Below are 17,139 nucleotides of genomic sequence, written 5' to 3'. Positions count from 1 at the left end.
TATTCATTCTACAGTGTAGATGCATTCTATGGGAACAGAATACTGTGTTCAGTAGGCCTTTGGTCTCATCCAGAAGCACTCTGCTTTACTTATTTTTTACATGCTCTTGTGTTCAAGTTTGTCATATATATTTATGAGAGACATGGTGGAGACAGGAACAAAGATGGCAAAGAAACCAGGTGCCTCTAATGGGGAATAAAAAAATTCTGAGATGATCTTTAAAAATGAGAAGAGTCTGTTTATGTAGGAGGACAGGAGCGAGAAATGGGATCAGCTCCCGGTTTGAGAAGAGATTGCCAAAATACACTCTCTCTCCATTATTGTACTTAGGACACTGGTAAGGTTATAAGCTGGTAGGAGCAACAACTGTCATCCAGCACACTCTAAATTTGCACTCGGTTGCTGGAAGTTGTCACTTTCATTTTCTATAGTGTCTTGGAGCTGGAGTGAAAAGTACAGTCCATCTTTGATTTTGGACTCCAAATTCCATCAACCCTTTTCCTTGGGAGAGGCCAGCAACATTGGATGGCCTCTTTTTGCCAAGTCTCTCTTATAGTGAAATGACACTGGGATCACAAAGGAAGATTAAAATGATGGCTTCTGAAATCCATCCCCCAACAGGAATCTGTGGTGGCTGTGATGGGACATGAATCCAAAATCTTAATTCTGTGTAAGTAGGTAGTTAATGTTTATACCAGCCTTCAGGAGGCAAAGGGAGAAAGGGACCAGAGACATGAAGAGAAGGCTGAGAGGAGACATGATAGCCATGTATAAATATGTGAGAGGAAGTCATAGGGAGGAGGGAGGAAGCTTGTTTTCTGCTACCCTAGAAACTAGGACGCAGAACAATGGCTTCAAACAACAACAAGGAGATTCCATCTGAACAATAGGAAGAATTTCCTGACTGTGAAAGCTGTTCAGCAGCGGAACTCTCTGCCACGGAGTGTGGTGGAGGCTCCTTCTTTGGAGACTTTTAAACAGAGGCTGGATGGCCATCTGTTGGGGGTGCTTTGAATGCGAGTTTCCTGCTTCATGGCAGAGGGTTGGACTCTTCCAACTCTATGATTCTATGAATGTCACCTTTATCACCATCTTGGTTTGTCTTTGCCAGATTTCCCTCTTGCCACTTCCAAGCATCTCTTTGTGTCCCTTTGAATTGTGGGCTCAGGGCAAAAGTTTCCTTCATAGGTTCTCCCAACCATCTTTTTTTTTTTTTTTTACTCCAGGGCGCCATGCTTCCAAAGCCACGTTTCCTGCAGAGAACCATCCAGGAGCTGGGCATTGGCACCTTCCGGGATGTTGCGATTGTACTGGAGTCAGCTCCTGTTTACACAGCTCTGGAGACTTTTGTGGACCGCAGAGTCTCAGCATTGCCAGTTATTAATGACAAAGGTATGGCTGTGGTGGGCCCCACTGCGGTGCTCATCCCTGTCTTTACAGGCTCATTGAAGTCTTAGCTATAATTAGTGAGTTCAATCACAAACAACATAATTTTATTTTTTAATCAGATCCCCTTTTTTCTTTGCCTACTGAAAGACTATATGATTTTTTAAAAATTAATTAGATCTATATTCTACCATACCCCTAAAACTTCTGGCTCAGTAGTCTGGATTGCTGGACAACATTACTCGTTGCCCTGGTCTCAATTTCAAAACTCTAGGGAGAGGTTCTTAGACAGATCTTATCACCAAGGAGATAAAAATACTTCCATGAAGATATATTAGTTATGGTCAGAATCTGGTCTTCATTTAAATGACAGAACCTCAGCTTGCCAAAGGAATTATTGTAAATGCTGTTGCAGTTGATGTGGCAATGCATTCTCTGTTATTATTTCATTGTTTGTTTGGTAGTTTGGTTTTTAGAAATCCAGCTTCTGTTTCTCATGTCTGTTAGTCATATACAATAGATTACGCCATTATGAGGTAGGCCTTGAAGTCATTCGACTTTTATGTGAGGCCATTTTTGCTTCTACAAGGTGGCAGTACACGCAGCGGACAAAGCGTTCAATTCTGCACGTATTACATCTGGGGATTCACATCCAGCAGGGCTGTTCAGAGTGATGAGAGGATTAACCCAGGTGCCCTCCCCCTGAATCCATTGCTAGATCCATCAGTAGATCACTCTGATACTTTAATAACCATTTTGCAGATAAAATTTTAGTATCAGAGCTGAGCTAGATGCTGTCATTGGACAAGAAGTTGACAACGAGGTATCCAGTAACTCTGTGAGTGGGATTACACTGGATCAGTTTCAATTAGTGAATACTGTTGATGTGTACAAGCTTCTGAGACAAGTAAAGAGGATCTAGGGAGGAGATGGATTTAGTTCTCAGATACAACAAATTATCAATGCATCTCTTAGAGAAGAGAATTTTTCATCAGGTTGAAAAGAAACAGTAGTTAGACCACTTCTAAAAAGGCCTCCCTGGATCCCCTGGACCAGTGTCTAAACTTCCTTATTTGGGCAAAGTGATTGGAAAGGCAGTTGCCCTCCAATTTCAGGCCGACTTGGATAACACACTCTTCCTTGACCCATTTCAAACTGGCTTCAGAGCAGGATATGGAGTTGAGACTTCTATGGTTGCCTTACTGAATGATCTCTGTTTTCACACTGACAAGGGGCTTGGGTCTCTGTTGTTGCTTCTAGACCTTTCAGCGACTTTTGATATCATTGATCATGGTGTCCTTCTGGAACATCTAGGCTTTGGGAATTGGAGGTATTGTGCTACAGTGATTCGTGTCATATCTCTCAGACAAGTTAGAGATGGTGGTGCTTTGGGATAGCTGCTTCTCAAAAAAGGAGCTGTTATGTGGCATCCCACAAAGTGTCATTCTATCCCCAATGCTTTTTAACATTTATATGAAACTGCTGGTAGAGATCATGAGGAGGCATGGGGCAGGGTCCTATCAATATGCTGATGATATCCAAATATATTTCCCTATGCCTTCCAAAACAGCTCTGGCTAAGGATAGTGTGTCTCCTCTGAATGAATGCCTAAAGGAGATAATGGGCTAGATGAGGGGAAAAAATGAAACTGAATCCAGACAAAATAGAGGTGCTTGCTATGAAGGGTCCTAATCTGGGGGTGGAGGTGTGTCAACCAGTTTTGGATGGGATTACATTTCCCCTGAAAAACTGTGTTTGCAGCTTGGGAGTGTTCCTGGATCTATCTCTTGAAATGTCAGCCCAGAAAGATGCGATGGTCAGGAGTGCTTACTACCAGTTTCGGCAGTTATGCCAGCTGCGCTCCTTCCTAGGTTTGGAGGACCTAAGGATTGTGGGACATGCACTGGTAACCTCAGTGTTTGACTTTTGCAATACCATTGGACTACTCCTGTATCAAGTTTAGAAACTCCAGTTAGTTTAAAATACGATAGCAAAACTGGTTACAGGAACATCCAGGAGTGAACATATTACACCCATACTAAAGTCACTCTGCTGACTGCCAATTAGTCTCTGAGCAAAGTAAAAGTGTATAGTTTGGGTCCAGGTTACATGCAAGATGGCCTTCTTGCATAAAATCTGCTTTGAATATTTGAGGTTCAATAGCTAGATCACTTGTTGAAATTTAAGCCACAATTGAAGACTCATCTCTTCTGGCAGGTCTACCCACTCAATTTTAAATTGTGAATTTTAATCTGCATTTCATTAGTGCAGTATTTCTCAAACTGTGCTCCTCTAGGTGTTTTGGATTTCAGCTCCCAGAAATCCCAGCCAGCTTACCAGCTATTAGGAATTCTAGGAGCGGAGTTACCAAAGCATCTGGAGGAGCAGTTCGAAAAACTCTGCATTAGTGGATTTTAACTTGTATTTTAACTTTGTGTATCTTGTTGTATGCCTTTTAATAGTGTTTTATCTTTTGTTTTAATGTGGTTGTATCCTGCCTTGAGCCTCATGGAGAGGCAGACAATAAGATGATGAAGATGATGATGATTGTATTGTCAAAAGCTTTCATGGCTACAATCACTGGGTTGCTGTGAGTTTTCCAGGCTGTATGGCCATTTTCCAGGAAGCATTTTCTCCTGACGTTTCACCTGCATCTATGGCAAGCATCCTCAGAGGTTGTGACCTCACAACCTCTTGAGGACACTTGCCATAGATGCAGGCGAAACACGAGAAGAGAACGTTTCTGGAACATGGCCATGCAGCCCAGAAAACTCACCGCAACTCTTCTTCTTCTTCTTCTTCTTCTTCTTCTTCTTCTTCTTCTTCTTCTTCTTCTTCTTATTATTATTACTACTATTATTCTAGTGCTGTCTTGCCTTCCTTTGCTTTTACAGGGAGTGTAGTTGGGCTCTACTCCCGCTTCGATGTGATTGTAAGTATGACATGGTCCACCTTTTCATGCTGAGGTTGTAACATAAACAAAAGTATTGTCTTGGGATAAACTGGCTGGAAATCACATGAAAAATGGAACTACTGTGCATGTGGAAGCATGACATCCTGTTTTATGTGGTAATCCAACAGACCTAATAATAAGAGTGCTCGTTTGAAGCTGATCTTTGTTTTACAAATTTCTTGGATTATCCCATTGATTTGTTGCTGATTTTTTTGGCCTTTTTGCAGGTTCACGACATGTAGTAGGACCTTTAATGGACCTCACATTTACAGCATTTGTTATTTGCTCCTTTGTATATTTTTGATATGTTTTTGGAGTTAAATGCCATCTAAATATAATTTTGTAAAGAAAATTCTTTAAGAAAAGCCTTTATAGAAGCAGCAAATTTTCTTTTACTAGGGTGCAGGAGTAGGCCACCCTCAATTGCTTATCATTTTAAAATAAGCTGTTCCAACCCCACAGGTTGATTGTTGGTTACTTCCTATTTTGGTTTTTTCTTTCTGGCAGTCCATCGGCCCCTAAGAATCCCAGGGGGAGAAAATTGACTCCTGGCCCCACTGTGTTTGCCTCCTCTTGGTCTAACATTACATAGTTGTTCCACTGCGAGCACAAAGGGCTGGCTGTATATCAAAAATTCAGATCCCGCCTTTTAGAAAAGCAGGAGCTGCATGGATATACTCAGAGCTTAGATGACAACTTTCGGAATCCCCAGTCTTTGGAACTTTTGCGAAGTATAGTCCAAAACAGCAGCATTTCCAAAATCTGGGCATATTTCCTGGTCACACCAAGACTCCTGCCTGACCTGCTAGTGCAATTCCAGTCCTGTTCTTCACTTCTCTGCTTACTGTCCCTAGCACTTGGCTGCCCAGAAGTCCTACAATAACCTGGATATCAGTGTGGGGGAAGCACTCAAACAACGCTCTGTCTGCCTGGAAGGAGTGCTCACATGCCACCCTTACGAAACAATGGAAGAGATCATTGATCGTATTGCCAAAGAGCAGGTATGCCAGGAAGCTGTTGCAGAGGGAGGTAAAGGGGCTGGGATTTGTTGAACAGCTACTGTGTGGAACAATGTTATCCTGTGCGTCCTTACACTCTGTTGATGCTCAGTGCCTTAATTCCTAGCCTGTGCTCCCCATTAAGACTAGAAATGAGGAGATTTTTAAAAGATTTACAATAGTTAATTCTGCAGAAGAATTAAGGGGTGGGCCTGTGCAATGAATCAAGTCAGGAAAGTACCGCACAGAGAAAGAGGGGGCAGCAGCTTTTATATAAGGGTTTGAAAACTCACACCACACTCACATTTCTACCCCTCCTTCTACTCCCTTCACCTCCTCCTTCCTTCAGGCAATCTGAGCTTGCACTTTGTAGGCCTTCAACATCGAAAAGATCTGTCTGTCTATGGATCTACATATCTATGGATCTATCTATCTATGGATCTATCTATGGATCTATTTATCGATCTATATCTATCTGTCTGTCTATCTATCTATCTATCTATCTATCTATCTATCTATCTATCTATCTTATTTTCTCTGCTCATATATATCAAATTCAACATATAAACAGGAGCCCCTGGTGGCACAATGGGTTAAACCCTTGTGCCGGCAGGACTGAAAACCGACAGGTCGGAGGTTTGAATCCGGGGAGAGCACGGATGAGCTCTCTCTGTCAGCTCCAGCTCCCCATGCGGGGACATAAGAAAAGCTTCCCCCAAGGATGGTAAAACATCAAAACATCCAGACGTCCCCTGGGCAACGTCCTTGCCGACAGCCAATTCTCTCCCACCAGAAACGACTTGCAGTTTCTCAAGTCACTCCTGACACGAAAAAACAAACAAACATATAAACAATAATAAACCATATAATAACATTTTGTTTTTCAATATGAATCAAAACTTATAGTATGATGAAAAACAATGTTTGTTTTTGTATAGATAAAGGCAAAGGTTTCTGGATTATGCAATTTTAATGTTTTATATTAATAAGTTTTAATTCCATGTTTAAATGTCTAGATGTTGTTCTTTCTCCATTTAATATGGTTTGATTTAATTTATAGTTACATGGTTATAGTTCTCCGTAGACACCTCCAAGGTCATGTGGCCAGCATGTTTGCACAGAGCGCCATTAAATAAAGTGAAACTGTTTTTGTATAGTTCCACTTTATTTATGTTTGAAATGTTTTTTCTTACATTTTCTAATTACAAAGTCTTTTATTATGTGTACTCTTTATGTGGAACCTGATTCAGCTGGTTTTGCACGATATGGTCCCTGGTAAATCCAGCAATGGAAAAGTTCTGTGCTTCTCTCCCCTTCCTTTGATTCCCTAAGCATGTGCTTGTTTGGCTTAATGGATAGTCCAGGCCTGCCTAAAGCTCTTAATCTTCACTTGCTGCTGCTGAAAGTGAGACCTAATGACACATTGAAACGCAGGCAGACTCAAAGCCTCCCCTGTCTATTCTAGGGGTAGGGAACATGCCTAAAACTTGGGGTTTTTTTTTTGGGGGGGGGGGGAGGATGTCACCTTTAAGGAGTACAGTTCCAGAAACTTCTATAGTTGTGACCTCATCTTGGGGCTCTTCAGTTTGTTACTGCAAATGCCAACAGTCCTAGCCGGCAGTCAGTGGAGAGGACTGTTGGGTGTTGCAATCCAACAAAAGTTGGAGGGCTACACATTTTCCATGCTTTCCCAATTGGTTATTGTGCTCCAGTAGCAGCAACCTATAGGGCAGACCTGGTCTTCCCATAAGCCCTGATAGCAAGGATTCCTACCATAAGACTTACAAACTTAGGAGGTATATTTTGATCAAGGATTGGGCAGGTGTATTTTCTGCAGATGTGGAGGTATGCAAACCTGGGGAGGGAGCACTGTACAAAAGGGAAATATCACAAAGTCTTTTCTAAGGTAGGAATGATCCCTCTTCCTCCATGTTGTCATATACTCATGTCTCCCTCTCCCATTACTGTCCTCCCCATGGTGGTCTGTGGCCACGTGTCTGGCAGGTCCATCGCCTAGTTCTGGTGGATGAGAAGAACGCTCCGCGGGGGATCGTGTCCCTCTCTGACATTCTCCAAGCTCTGGTGCTCACGCCTGCAGGTATCGATGCCCTAAACTCTTAAGCTGCTCGACGCTCCATCCTTCCTCCATTTGTACCCTCCATTTCCTCCGCTTCTCTCCAGCTCAGGTAGGCCTCATGCCTTGGCCTCTTGGGCCACTTCCCTGCTGCTCGTTTTTGCCTTGCTGCTGGGTCCTCTCTCTTGTCCGTCCGGCCAAGCCAGGTCTGTATTTCTATCTGTCTAGCACCAAACAACACCCAGTTTGGAAGCAAGGCCAATGATGTGGATCATGGACACAAAGGAGTCTTGCGGGTGCCTTTTCGGGTCTCTGTGCTTGTGCATTTCCTCCCTCCGTCACACACATACATAAAGGCACATGTAGAGGCAAATTCCCAAGTTTTACTGGCTTGTGTTCTGAGAGATCTCTTCATATACCCAGAGACATTGAAACAGTGCTTGAGCCTTTACGATTAACTGCTTCCCTTTCATCCTTAATCTGTTTGGATTTTCTATTACTACAGTCACTTGTTGCTTGCATAGCACACTCCCAAGAGAAGGGGTGTGTGTGTCATATTTGTTGCATGAGCAGGGATCATGAAAGAATTGGATGACTTGATGGATAGTGACAAACCAAAATATCAGTGTCCCAGAAAATGGGGTGCCTATGTGTGTTTAACATGAAACCCTTTCAGTGGACAGAATTATAGCTGTATGTTAGCCCTATTTCCAATTAGAGACTCAGAATCTTGTCCATCTGAAGCAGTGGCTCTCAACCTGTGGGTCCCCAGGTGTTTTGGCCTACAACTCCCAGAAATCCCAGCCAGTTTACCAGCTGTTAGGATTTCTGGGAGTTGAAGGCCAAAAACATCTGGGGACCCGAGGTTGAGAACCACTCTGAAGCATTTTCCTAGCCCCCGGTGGCGCAATGGGTTAAAACCTTGTGCTGGCAGGACTGAAGACCAACAGGTTGGATGTTTGAATCTGGGGAGAGCGCGAATGAGCTCTCTCTGTCAGCTCCAGCTCCCTATCAAAACATTCGGGCATCCCCTGGGCAACGTCTTTGCAGATGGCCAATTCTTTCACACCAGAAGAGACTTGCAGCTTCTCAAGTCACCCTGACACCATCAAACAAAACAAAACAAACAAAACAAAAAACAAAAGCACTAAGATCTCTTTTTAATTTTTTATTAATTGTAGACACAAGTAGAGTAATACAAATCTCGATAATGAAATTCCACTTACATTACATATAATGTGTCTTATTTACTTAACTTTACAAATCCCAATTCCACAGTTATCAACCACTTGTGTCCAGCAGTTTTTCTTTTTCCTCCTCCCCTCCCTCCCCCTTTTACTCTCCATCTAGCCCACATCTCAACATCTGAGTTGGCATCCTGTCCAGTATTTAAATATTAGAAACAAGATTTAGGGCCTCCTAAAGTTTGCTATTATATTATTGATTGTAACACCATTGCCTTAACTGAAAATGCCTCCTAGATCCACCTCCTTCAGTGCCCCATTTGCCAAAACACTTTGGTTGGTGTAGCTGCCAGACTTTTAGGTGGGTTGTGACAGGGTTCAAATTGGGAGACAGATTGTAGCTACATCTCAAAAACAGGATCATGACTTTTCTTTTTATAGTTGCTAGTATGAATGAATGAAGTATTTATTGTACCAGCCATAGGCCATGATATCAAATAATATACAGCCTTTAAAAGTATAATAAACACTTTCCAATAGAAACATTTAAACTTATTCTATATACTGGCTCTTTAAAATTACAGTAGTGGTGACATAACAACAATAAAAATGTCTGATTTGCATCATCCCAAACTATCTCCATTTCGGTTTCTAGCCTCTACTGTGGACTTTAATAATTTAGCTCAGATTTTTTGGGCTGGAAATGCAAATGTGGCAACTTTTAATGTTATATTTTTGGAATAATCTGCTAACAAGTCACAGAGAACTGCTGACTGTTGCCATGCTGCCCTTTCTTGCAAAAGGACTCCCAGAAGATGGTTTCTAGGGTCATTATACCAAGGGCAGTGTAACAGATAGTGTATTAAATCTCTTTCCCCAACCCACAAATAAAAAGTCATTGGGCATGAGGGATCCCTCTATATCTTCCCTCTAGCCATCCTATAGTTGCTAGAATGTTTATTACTGGCTGGTGTACTCTGTTTATTACTCTGCTAGTGCCATAGGCATTTTGCCTAGAATCCGCAGTGTGTCACATTTTCCCTATGGTACCTTCATTTATTTATTTATATACCCCCTTCAGGGTGGGTTACATTATAAAACAGAATTGCACTTTTTGTTACAAAGCCTGATCATTCCTCAGTGTATGACTCAGAGAAAAGAAGGAAAACTATCTACTGGACCTGATGTGAGCCATAGTTAGTCTGATTTTTGTGGCTCCTGGAGTCCTTTAAAAACAGAGAATCATGTTCATAGAAGCTTTCTAAAAGTGGAATTGGCCTTTAAAACAAGATATATTGCCTCTGGTATGTCTTTTAAAACAAAAAATAAGTTATTTGGTATGTTTTTTTAAAAAAAACAACCTATAAGTGGACCTTTAGCCACATCAGTTTTCTGGGGGAGGGGTAAGTTAGAGGGTATCGTTCATCACAGTCCCTGGGCAGGGGAACCTGTCCCATGCACCCACATGACTTTTCCATTCTTGCTTAGGATCATTAGCTCATGAAAGAGCTTTAGTAGATGGGTTCAGCATCTGATCAAGTCCAGCATCCTATTTTCTGCAGCACACCACTTGATGCCTCAAAGCAAAACAAGAAAGTAGCAGATGCACCAACTCCAGCAGTTGTTGTCTGTGTTATAGTATCCCTGAATATGGATTTCCTTCTCTTGAGTAATGTGATAGAGTTCCTCTTTGAAGTCGTGGACAATCACACCTGTTGTTCCAGTTAACTTATCAAAATTAAGTATTTTCTTTTGTTCATCTTATACTGTAGATTGATTTTTTAGGTTAACTCTGTGTCCTATTATGATAAAAGAGACAGCATTACTACCTTCCCCCATTCATAATTTTAGAAACCCTTGTCATGTGCTATTTTTGAAATGTGACAATCCATACTCTGTGTCGGGGTGTTATAAATCTTGCTGGGCTATATGTCCTAGAGTTTCTGCGGTGGCTTGCTTAGTTGGGAATTATAGTCTGCAAACATATGGAGGGCTACACATTGTGTACAATATTCCAAATATATCTGTTCTGTATTAGAATGCATGTTTATCTTCAGATTGATAATCCCTGAAATTGCAATACTGTGCATGCCTCTTTCAGAGCTATTAAAGGTAAAGGTTTTCCTGACATTAAGTCCAGCCATGTCTGACTCTGGGGGTTGGTGCTCATCTCCATTTATAAGCTGAAGAGCCGGCATTGTTCGTAGACTCCTCCAAGGTCATGTGGCCGGCATGACTGCACGGAACACTGTAACCTTCCCATGTTTTTGAACTGCTAGGTTGGCAGAAGCTGGGACTGACAGCGGAGCCTATGCCGCTCCTTGGATTCGAACCTACGACCTTTTGGTTAACAAGTTTAGCAGCTCAGCGGTTTAACCCACTGCGCCACCGTGGGCTCCCTTTCAGACTGAATGCCTATTAATTCCAGAATTACTCAGAAGTCCTTACTTGGCAAGGACTGAAGATTTAGAATGATTTTTTTGCTCCTAATAATGGCCATTGGGTACAGATTATTTTCACTGAAATATCATAGAGAGCCCCATCTCTTTCCTCCTGTCAGTGTATATGTGCAGATGGGATTCTTGGAAGTCAAGTGGATATCATTTTCCATTGTGTATACCATTGTGACGCAGGAGGTTAAACTACTGAGCTGCTGAACTTGCTGACTGAAAGCTTGGCAGTTCGAATCCGCAGAGCGGGGTGAGCCCCTGCTGTTAGCCCCAGCTTCTGCCAACCTAGCAGTTCAAAAACATGCAAATGTAAGTAGATCAATAGGTACCACTTCGGTGGGAAGGTAATGGTGCTCCATGCAGTCATGCTGGCCACATGACCTTGGAGGTTTATATGGACAACGCTGGCTCTTTGGCTGAGAAATGGAGATGAGCTCCAACCCCCCAGAGTCGGACATGACTAGACTTAATTTCAGGGGAAAACCTTTACCTTTGCCTTATACTACATTTCATTTGCCTTGTTGTCCTTCATCTAATTGGAAGAGACTTTTTTGGAATACTTTGCAGAGTGTTTGATTTTTCGCTTAGCGTCATGTGCAAATTTGGCTCCCATTCTAATTTAGAAATGACTTCACCAGCAGTGCCCTTATAATTAAGAGACCTTGCTTCTGGGTTTCACCCACTATGAAAGCTTTGCTTTCTTTTCTTAACTAATCCCTGCCCCTCATTCTAATAAATTTATTTAGTAGCTTTAGGAGTTTTTTTAAAAAAAAAGCTTTTGAAAAAGATAACATATAATGTCATTACTTTAACACCTTTGTTGGCATGCCCTTTGTTCCCTCCTCCTTCAAAGGAAGCAATTATGTTTACAAAAGCAAAAGTGCTTTCGTTTCATAATCCTAGCTTTTGTAAGTAGGCTGGTTGCCATAGATGTTAGGAGAACTATGTAATATCCTGGGCCTTGCCCGAAGAATCAGAATAGTCAAATCTCAAAACAATCACTGAGTCACGGAAGTACAAAAAGTGGTGCCTTGGATTACAATATACCATATAATGATGTGCTAACCTTTGGCTTTTCAGACATTTTTTATGTTCAGCTCCCCAAAGTCATTGTCAGAATAAATAGAGATAAAGAATTAAGACACTTCTACTGCAGAACATTTGGAGGACTGGAAATTTCCCACTCCTTCTGTCTAATCATAAGAAAACAATGTGTGTGTGTGTGTGTGTACCAGCGATCAAATCACCTGTTGAGCAGACCTCGATGGTGCAGTGGGTTGAACCCTTGTGCCGGCAGTACTGAAGACTGACAGGTTGCAGATTCAAATCTAGGGAGAGCGTGGATGAGCAACCTCTGTCAGCTCCAGCTCACCCTGTGGGAACATGAGAGAAGCCTCCCACAAGGATGGTAAAACATCAAAACACCCAGGTGTCACCTGGGCAACATCCTTGCAGACGGCTAATCCTCTCACACCAGAAGTGACTTGCAGTTCCTCAAGTTGCTCGTGACACGAAAAAACAAAACAAAATCAAAACCTGTTGACCCTTGATGACCCTATGAATTTCAAAAGGTTTTCTTTGGTAAAGGTTCCTCATAGGTGATTTTGCCAGTTTTTTCATCTGAAAGGTAGCCCACAGCATATCCTATTACTTGTCCATTTTCCACTTAATCAGGGACCATTCTGCTTATTTTCCAAGATCAGATCAAATCTGGTAGCTTTAGAGTGTTAAGTCCTCAAAACAACAGTACATTAACCCATAATGTTTCTGTAAACAATTAAGCAGAAACCTAGTAACACCCCAATTTGAAATCCTCAGTACAACCTAAGATATCTGCAGAATCATAGAACCACAGTTGGAAGAGACTTCGTGGGCCATCCAGCCCAACCCCCTGCCAAGAAGCAGGAAAATCGCATTCAAGGGACCCCCAACAAGAGGTCATCCAGTCTCTATTTAAAAGCCTTTGAAGAAGGAGCCTCCGGGGCAGAGAGTTCCACTGCTGAACAGCTCTCACAGTCAGGAAGTTCTTCCTAATGTTCAGATGGAATCTCCTGTAGTTTGAAGCCATTGTTCTGCATCCTAGTCTCCAGGGTAGCAGGAAACAAGCCTGCTCCCTCCTCCCTATGACTTCCCCTCACATATTTATACATGACCCTCATCATGTCTCCTCTCAGCCTTCTCTTCTGCAAGCTAAACATGCCTAGCTCTTTAAGCCACTCCTCATAGGGCTTGTTCTCCAAACCCTTGAACATTTTAGTCGCCCTCCTCTGGACACATTCCAGCTTGTCAATATCTCCCTCTTCAATTGTGGTGCCCAGAACTGGACACAGTATTCCAGGCGTGGTCTGACCAAGGCAGAATAGAGGGGGTAGCATGACTTCCCTCAATCTAGACACTAGATCAGCAGTGGAACTCTGAGTTGATGCAGCTTCTGCAATGCTTACCGTTTCTTTTTATGCCCTACCAGTTTGCTGATAAAGGAGCGACATGCTGTTCTGACTTTTGCTCACATGCACACACTCCACTTTTATCTGAGGCAGCTGTACTCTAGTGGGTTTGAATCTAAATGAGCTTTGTTGACCTTTCCCAACACAAAAAACTTGTGAGATCCACCTTCCCATAGCTAACTCTGTGTAAGATTGTATCTGTGCTCACATATGTCTGTATGCTCAGCTGGCTGGGATTGATTCGTGTGTGGTGTATGTAATAGGTTAGCATCCTTTTTGGTATAAGCTGTGTGTCTTCTTACAGGAGCCTCTTTGTCATTTAAAATCAAAAGGTGTATAGAGGAAACGAGAGGGAAGTTGGTAGATCAATTACAATTTATTCTAGAATAGGGGTAGAAAAACCTTTGGCTCTGCTGCTTTGAATGTTCAAAAGACCTAAGCTTCTCCATCCCACCCCCATTCATGTACGGTTGGGCCAACTGTTTCACTTCCAAGTATAGTGCTTGCAAAGGAGACAAGAAAATGCAAGTAAAGACCATCTGGCTTAGTCATGGTTATAGTTGGCACTTTGTCAACTCGTTTCAGCTCTTAACAGTGTAGTTTGTGATGAAATGAGTTTAAGATCTGTTTTGTGGGACCAGGTATGAGGAAATCTAGGTCTAAATCCCCACTAGGCTATTCCATTGCAAGTTCTGCTTTATCTGTACTTCAGATACCCTAGAGCAGCTTATTTATGATTCACAATCTGCTATTTCTTGGGACTTTCCAAACAAAAGCTGTGCAATTTGATTAGCATAGCTGTAATTAAGAACTCCTCCTCTTGCCAGTTGCAAAGTTGCTTAAGAGCCAGCACACCAGAACATAAACAAACCACTTCTGTAACCTACAGCCCTTAGAATCCTCCATTCTGCATTGCAACTAGGCACACTGGCTGGGAGATGGAACTTTTCCAAGGTCTATATCTAATTCCAAGAGCGAGGCAGGAAATATGTTCTCCAAGTTCAACATTTAATCATGAAGGCAAGAAAGAAAAGCCTGCTAAGTAACATGACCCAAGAAAGTGGTCTGAAATGAACATGCCAGAACATCTGGTTAAGGCAGAGATAGGAATCAGCCAACCATCTGGGTGCTTTTTCACATTATGCAATTCTAATATTATGAACCCATGAAAGCCTGGGATTGCCACTTGAGGGGAGGCATTCATTGTGCTAAGCCAAGGCACTCCCCTGTTACCTTTGACCAAGCTACAAATGCCAGGATCCCACAGGGTGCTGCCTTAGCAATTAAAGTGGGATAATAGCACCATAACTGTGTAGTGTGAAAGGGCCTCATATGTTGGTACTGAACTACAGTTCTCAGCATTCTTCAACATTTGTTGTGCTGGCTATGATTGTTGGGAGTTGCAAACTTGACAACTTCTGGAGGGCCTCATGGTTCCAACTCTGTTTAAAGTTACTGCAAACAAAATGTGAATCCCTGCCTTTTTATTTGCTTCTTCTTTGACCTGGTGGCGCAGTGGGTTAAACCCCTGAGCTGCTGAACTTGCTGATCAAAATGTTGCTGGTTCAAATCTGGGGAGTGGGGTGAGCTCCTGCTGTTAGCCCCAGCTTCTGCCAACCTAGCAGTTTGAAAACATGCGAGTAGGTAACAGCGCTCCATGCAGTCATGCCGGCCACATGACCTTGGAGGTGTCTACAAATAATGCTGGCTTTTCGGCTTAGAAATGGAGATGAGCACCAACCCCCAGAGTTGGACACGACTGGACTTAATGTCAGGGGAAAACCTTTACCTTTGACCTTTCTTCTGAAACAAAAACATTCACTGTACTCATCAAGGCTTTGGCTCTTTCTCTAAGCCAAATGCAACCTGGGCCCAATAGTCATCCTTTGTCTTGTTGACCTGATATTCTTCAGCTTAAATGGTGCTGAATTGCTCAGAAGGTAGGGATGCAAATATAATAGGACAGTGATATTAACTGTTTTTATAGTGCATTCCATTGAACAAGAGCTTCCTGCTCTCCTTAGTGACAGTGAGTCACCAGAGAATATGAAAGGGAGTTCATCCCATTAGTTTAGTAGCAAATGCTTTTCAAGCTTTTTGCAGGGAGGAGGATGTGCTGAGAGGAAGCACTTTTTGACTAGTACGTTTCCAGGAAGGTCTAAAGGACCATAGAAATTAGACTGCATTGGTCCTATGGGGTATGCCATTTTAGGAAGGCAACATTGATTCTCCTCAGATGCAGAGACCAGGTTCCATGCCCATTATAACTCATTGTTTATTCCTTTCTACAGGCATCGACCGCTATTCACTCTGATGATGGGAAAGACCACTTTCTACCCAGCACCTGGGGTTACTGCCACCGTGTCTCTTAAGCAGGGGAGCCAGACAAGGTGGGGCTTATCCATGCAGGACAATGGCGAATGAAGGCAAGAGAAGGAGGGGTAAAATGGGAGAGGGGGAGAATTTGGACTTCGGCACTGTTGGAAGAGGTTCATCCCCTTCAACATACTACAGTGTTCTGCTAGCAAGCTTGCTACAGAGAGGAGAGACTGCTGGTCTTCGCTGGCCACTTCACCTGTTGTCCCTTGCCTCTTTCACTAGCCCACTGCTGACAGGAGATGATGTGCCTGGGTGTACGTAGGACTCCAACTTGCTTCAAAGCCACCTTACTTCAGCCTAAGCCATTTGTTTGAAATGATGCTACTGCTTTGGATCCAAGAGCAATTAAGGCTACTCACCTTCTCAAAGGAAAGCTCAAGTAGCAGCCAGAGGCAGCTGATTTGTTTAAAGCAGATCCCATTGCTTGACCACAGAGGAAGATTTCCCCCATTTGTCTATCCTATTTTGGAGGGGCGGGGGGGGGGGGGGGGAAGGCAGGTTCTTCAGAGCTGCCTCCAGTACAAGACTGAGTAACAAATGAGCAAATTCATTGTTTTTTTCCTTCATGTTTCATCAAGTCAGCAATAGTGAGAGGAGTAATTCATTTTACAAGAGAGGTAGGCACTGGATGTTTGTAAACTGCTAAGCCCCTCTCAAAATGCATTTCCTCTTGTTACTAGACCAGTATGGGGCAGGAAATCTCTGGCCTTTTCAACCTCTGTTGGACTGCAATTCTATTCTGGACTAGAGTTCCTGAGACCTGTAATACAAGAATATCACAGAGGGCAATCCTGCAACAATAGCCAATGCCATGTTTTTTTGTATATTTGTATCACAGGGAACCTGGCTCACAGCAGTTCAAGGCTTGAGGCCAGTAGGTAGGGATGATAAGTTTTGTAGTAGTCCCAATACCAGAAAATTTTCAAGTTCCCCATCCCTGTGCTAGAAGGTAGGTAATATGTTTCCAACAGAGTTTATAATGGTGGGATCTTGAATCAGGAATGGGTACACTTTCAGTGCTTGTTCTCTTATTTTCTGTTCATTAAATTTTCATATTAAGACACAAATAACTCTACATGATTACAGACTATGATGGCTGCTTTGGTCACTGCAAGGTACTTATCATTCCAATGCAGGGAGGGGTTATTGCAGATATCTAAACAATCTTCCTTTCTTTCAATATACATTTTGTACTTCCACTTTCAACACACAATGATGACTCTTGAGCTTCCTCAAAGTTGGAATTCCTAGTCCAGCTGGCATTTCTG

At 42.5% G+C, this 17,139-nt stretch overlaps 1 protein-coding gene across 3 annotated transcripts in view; it reads left to right on the top strand.

Annotated features, from left to right (window-relative positions):
- Nucleotides 1–16,941, top strand: part of PRKAG3 (protein kinase AMP-activated non-catalytic subunit gamma 3) — a 29,775-nt gene extending 12,834 nt beyond the window's left edge. The window contains exons 9-13 of one of the 3 annotated variants that reach the window (XR_009631344.2): nucleotides 1,227–1,392; nucleotides 4,281–4,318; nucleotides 5,194–5,340; nucleotides 7,342–7,523; nucleotides 15,784–15,869. Coding sequence is in view for 2 of the 3 variants with exons in the window: in XM_060773205.2 (XP_060629188.2) it covers nucleotides 1,227–1,392; nucleotides 4,281–4,318; nucleotides 5,194–5,340; nucleotides 7,342–7,435; nucleotides 15,784–15,806 (468 nt within the window). In the remaining variant the exon portion in view is untranslated. Of the gene's footprint in view, nucleotides 1–1,226; nucleotides 1,393–4,280; nucleotides 4,319–5,193; nucleotides 5,341–7,341; nucleotides 7,524–15,783 lie in introns of all 3 variants that reach the window. The other 2 variants (XM_060773205.2, XM_067460663.1) reach the window with 2 other exon arrangements.
- Nucleotides 16,942–17,139: the final 198 nt, after the last annotated feature.

Source organism: Anolis sagrei, chromosome 1 (genome assembly GCF_037176765.1).
Source record: "Anolis sagrei isolate rAnoSag1 chromosome 1, rAnoSag1.mat, whole genome shotgun sequence".
Taxonomy (NCBI): Eukaryota; Metazoa; Chordata; class Lepidosauria; order Squamata; family Dactyloidae; genus Anolis; species Anolis sagrei.
The sequence above is the reverse complement of the archived record's forward strand: the minus strand, read 5'-3'. Positions and strand labels throughout refer to the sequence as shown.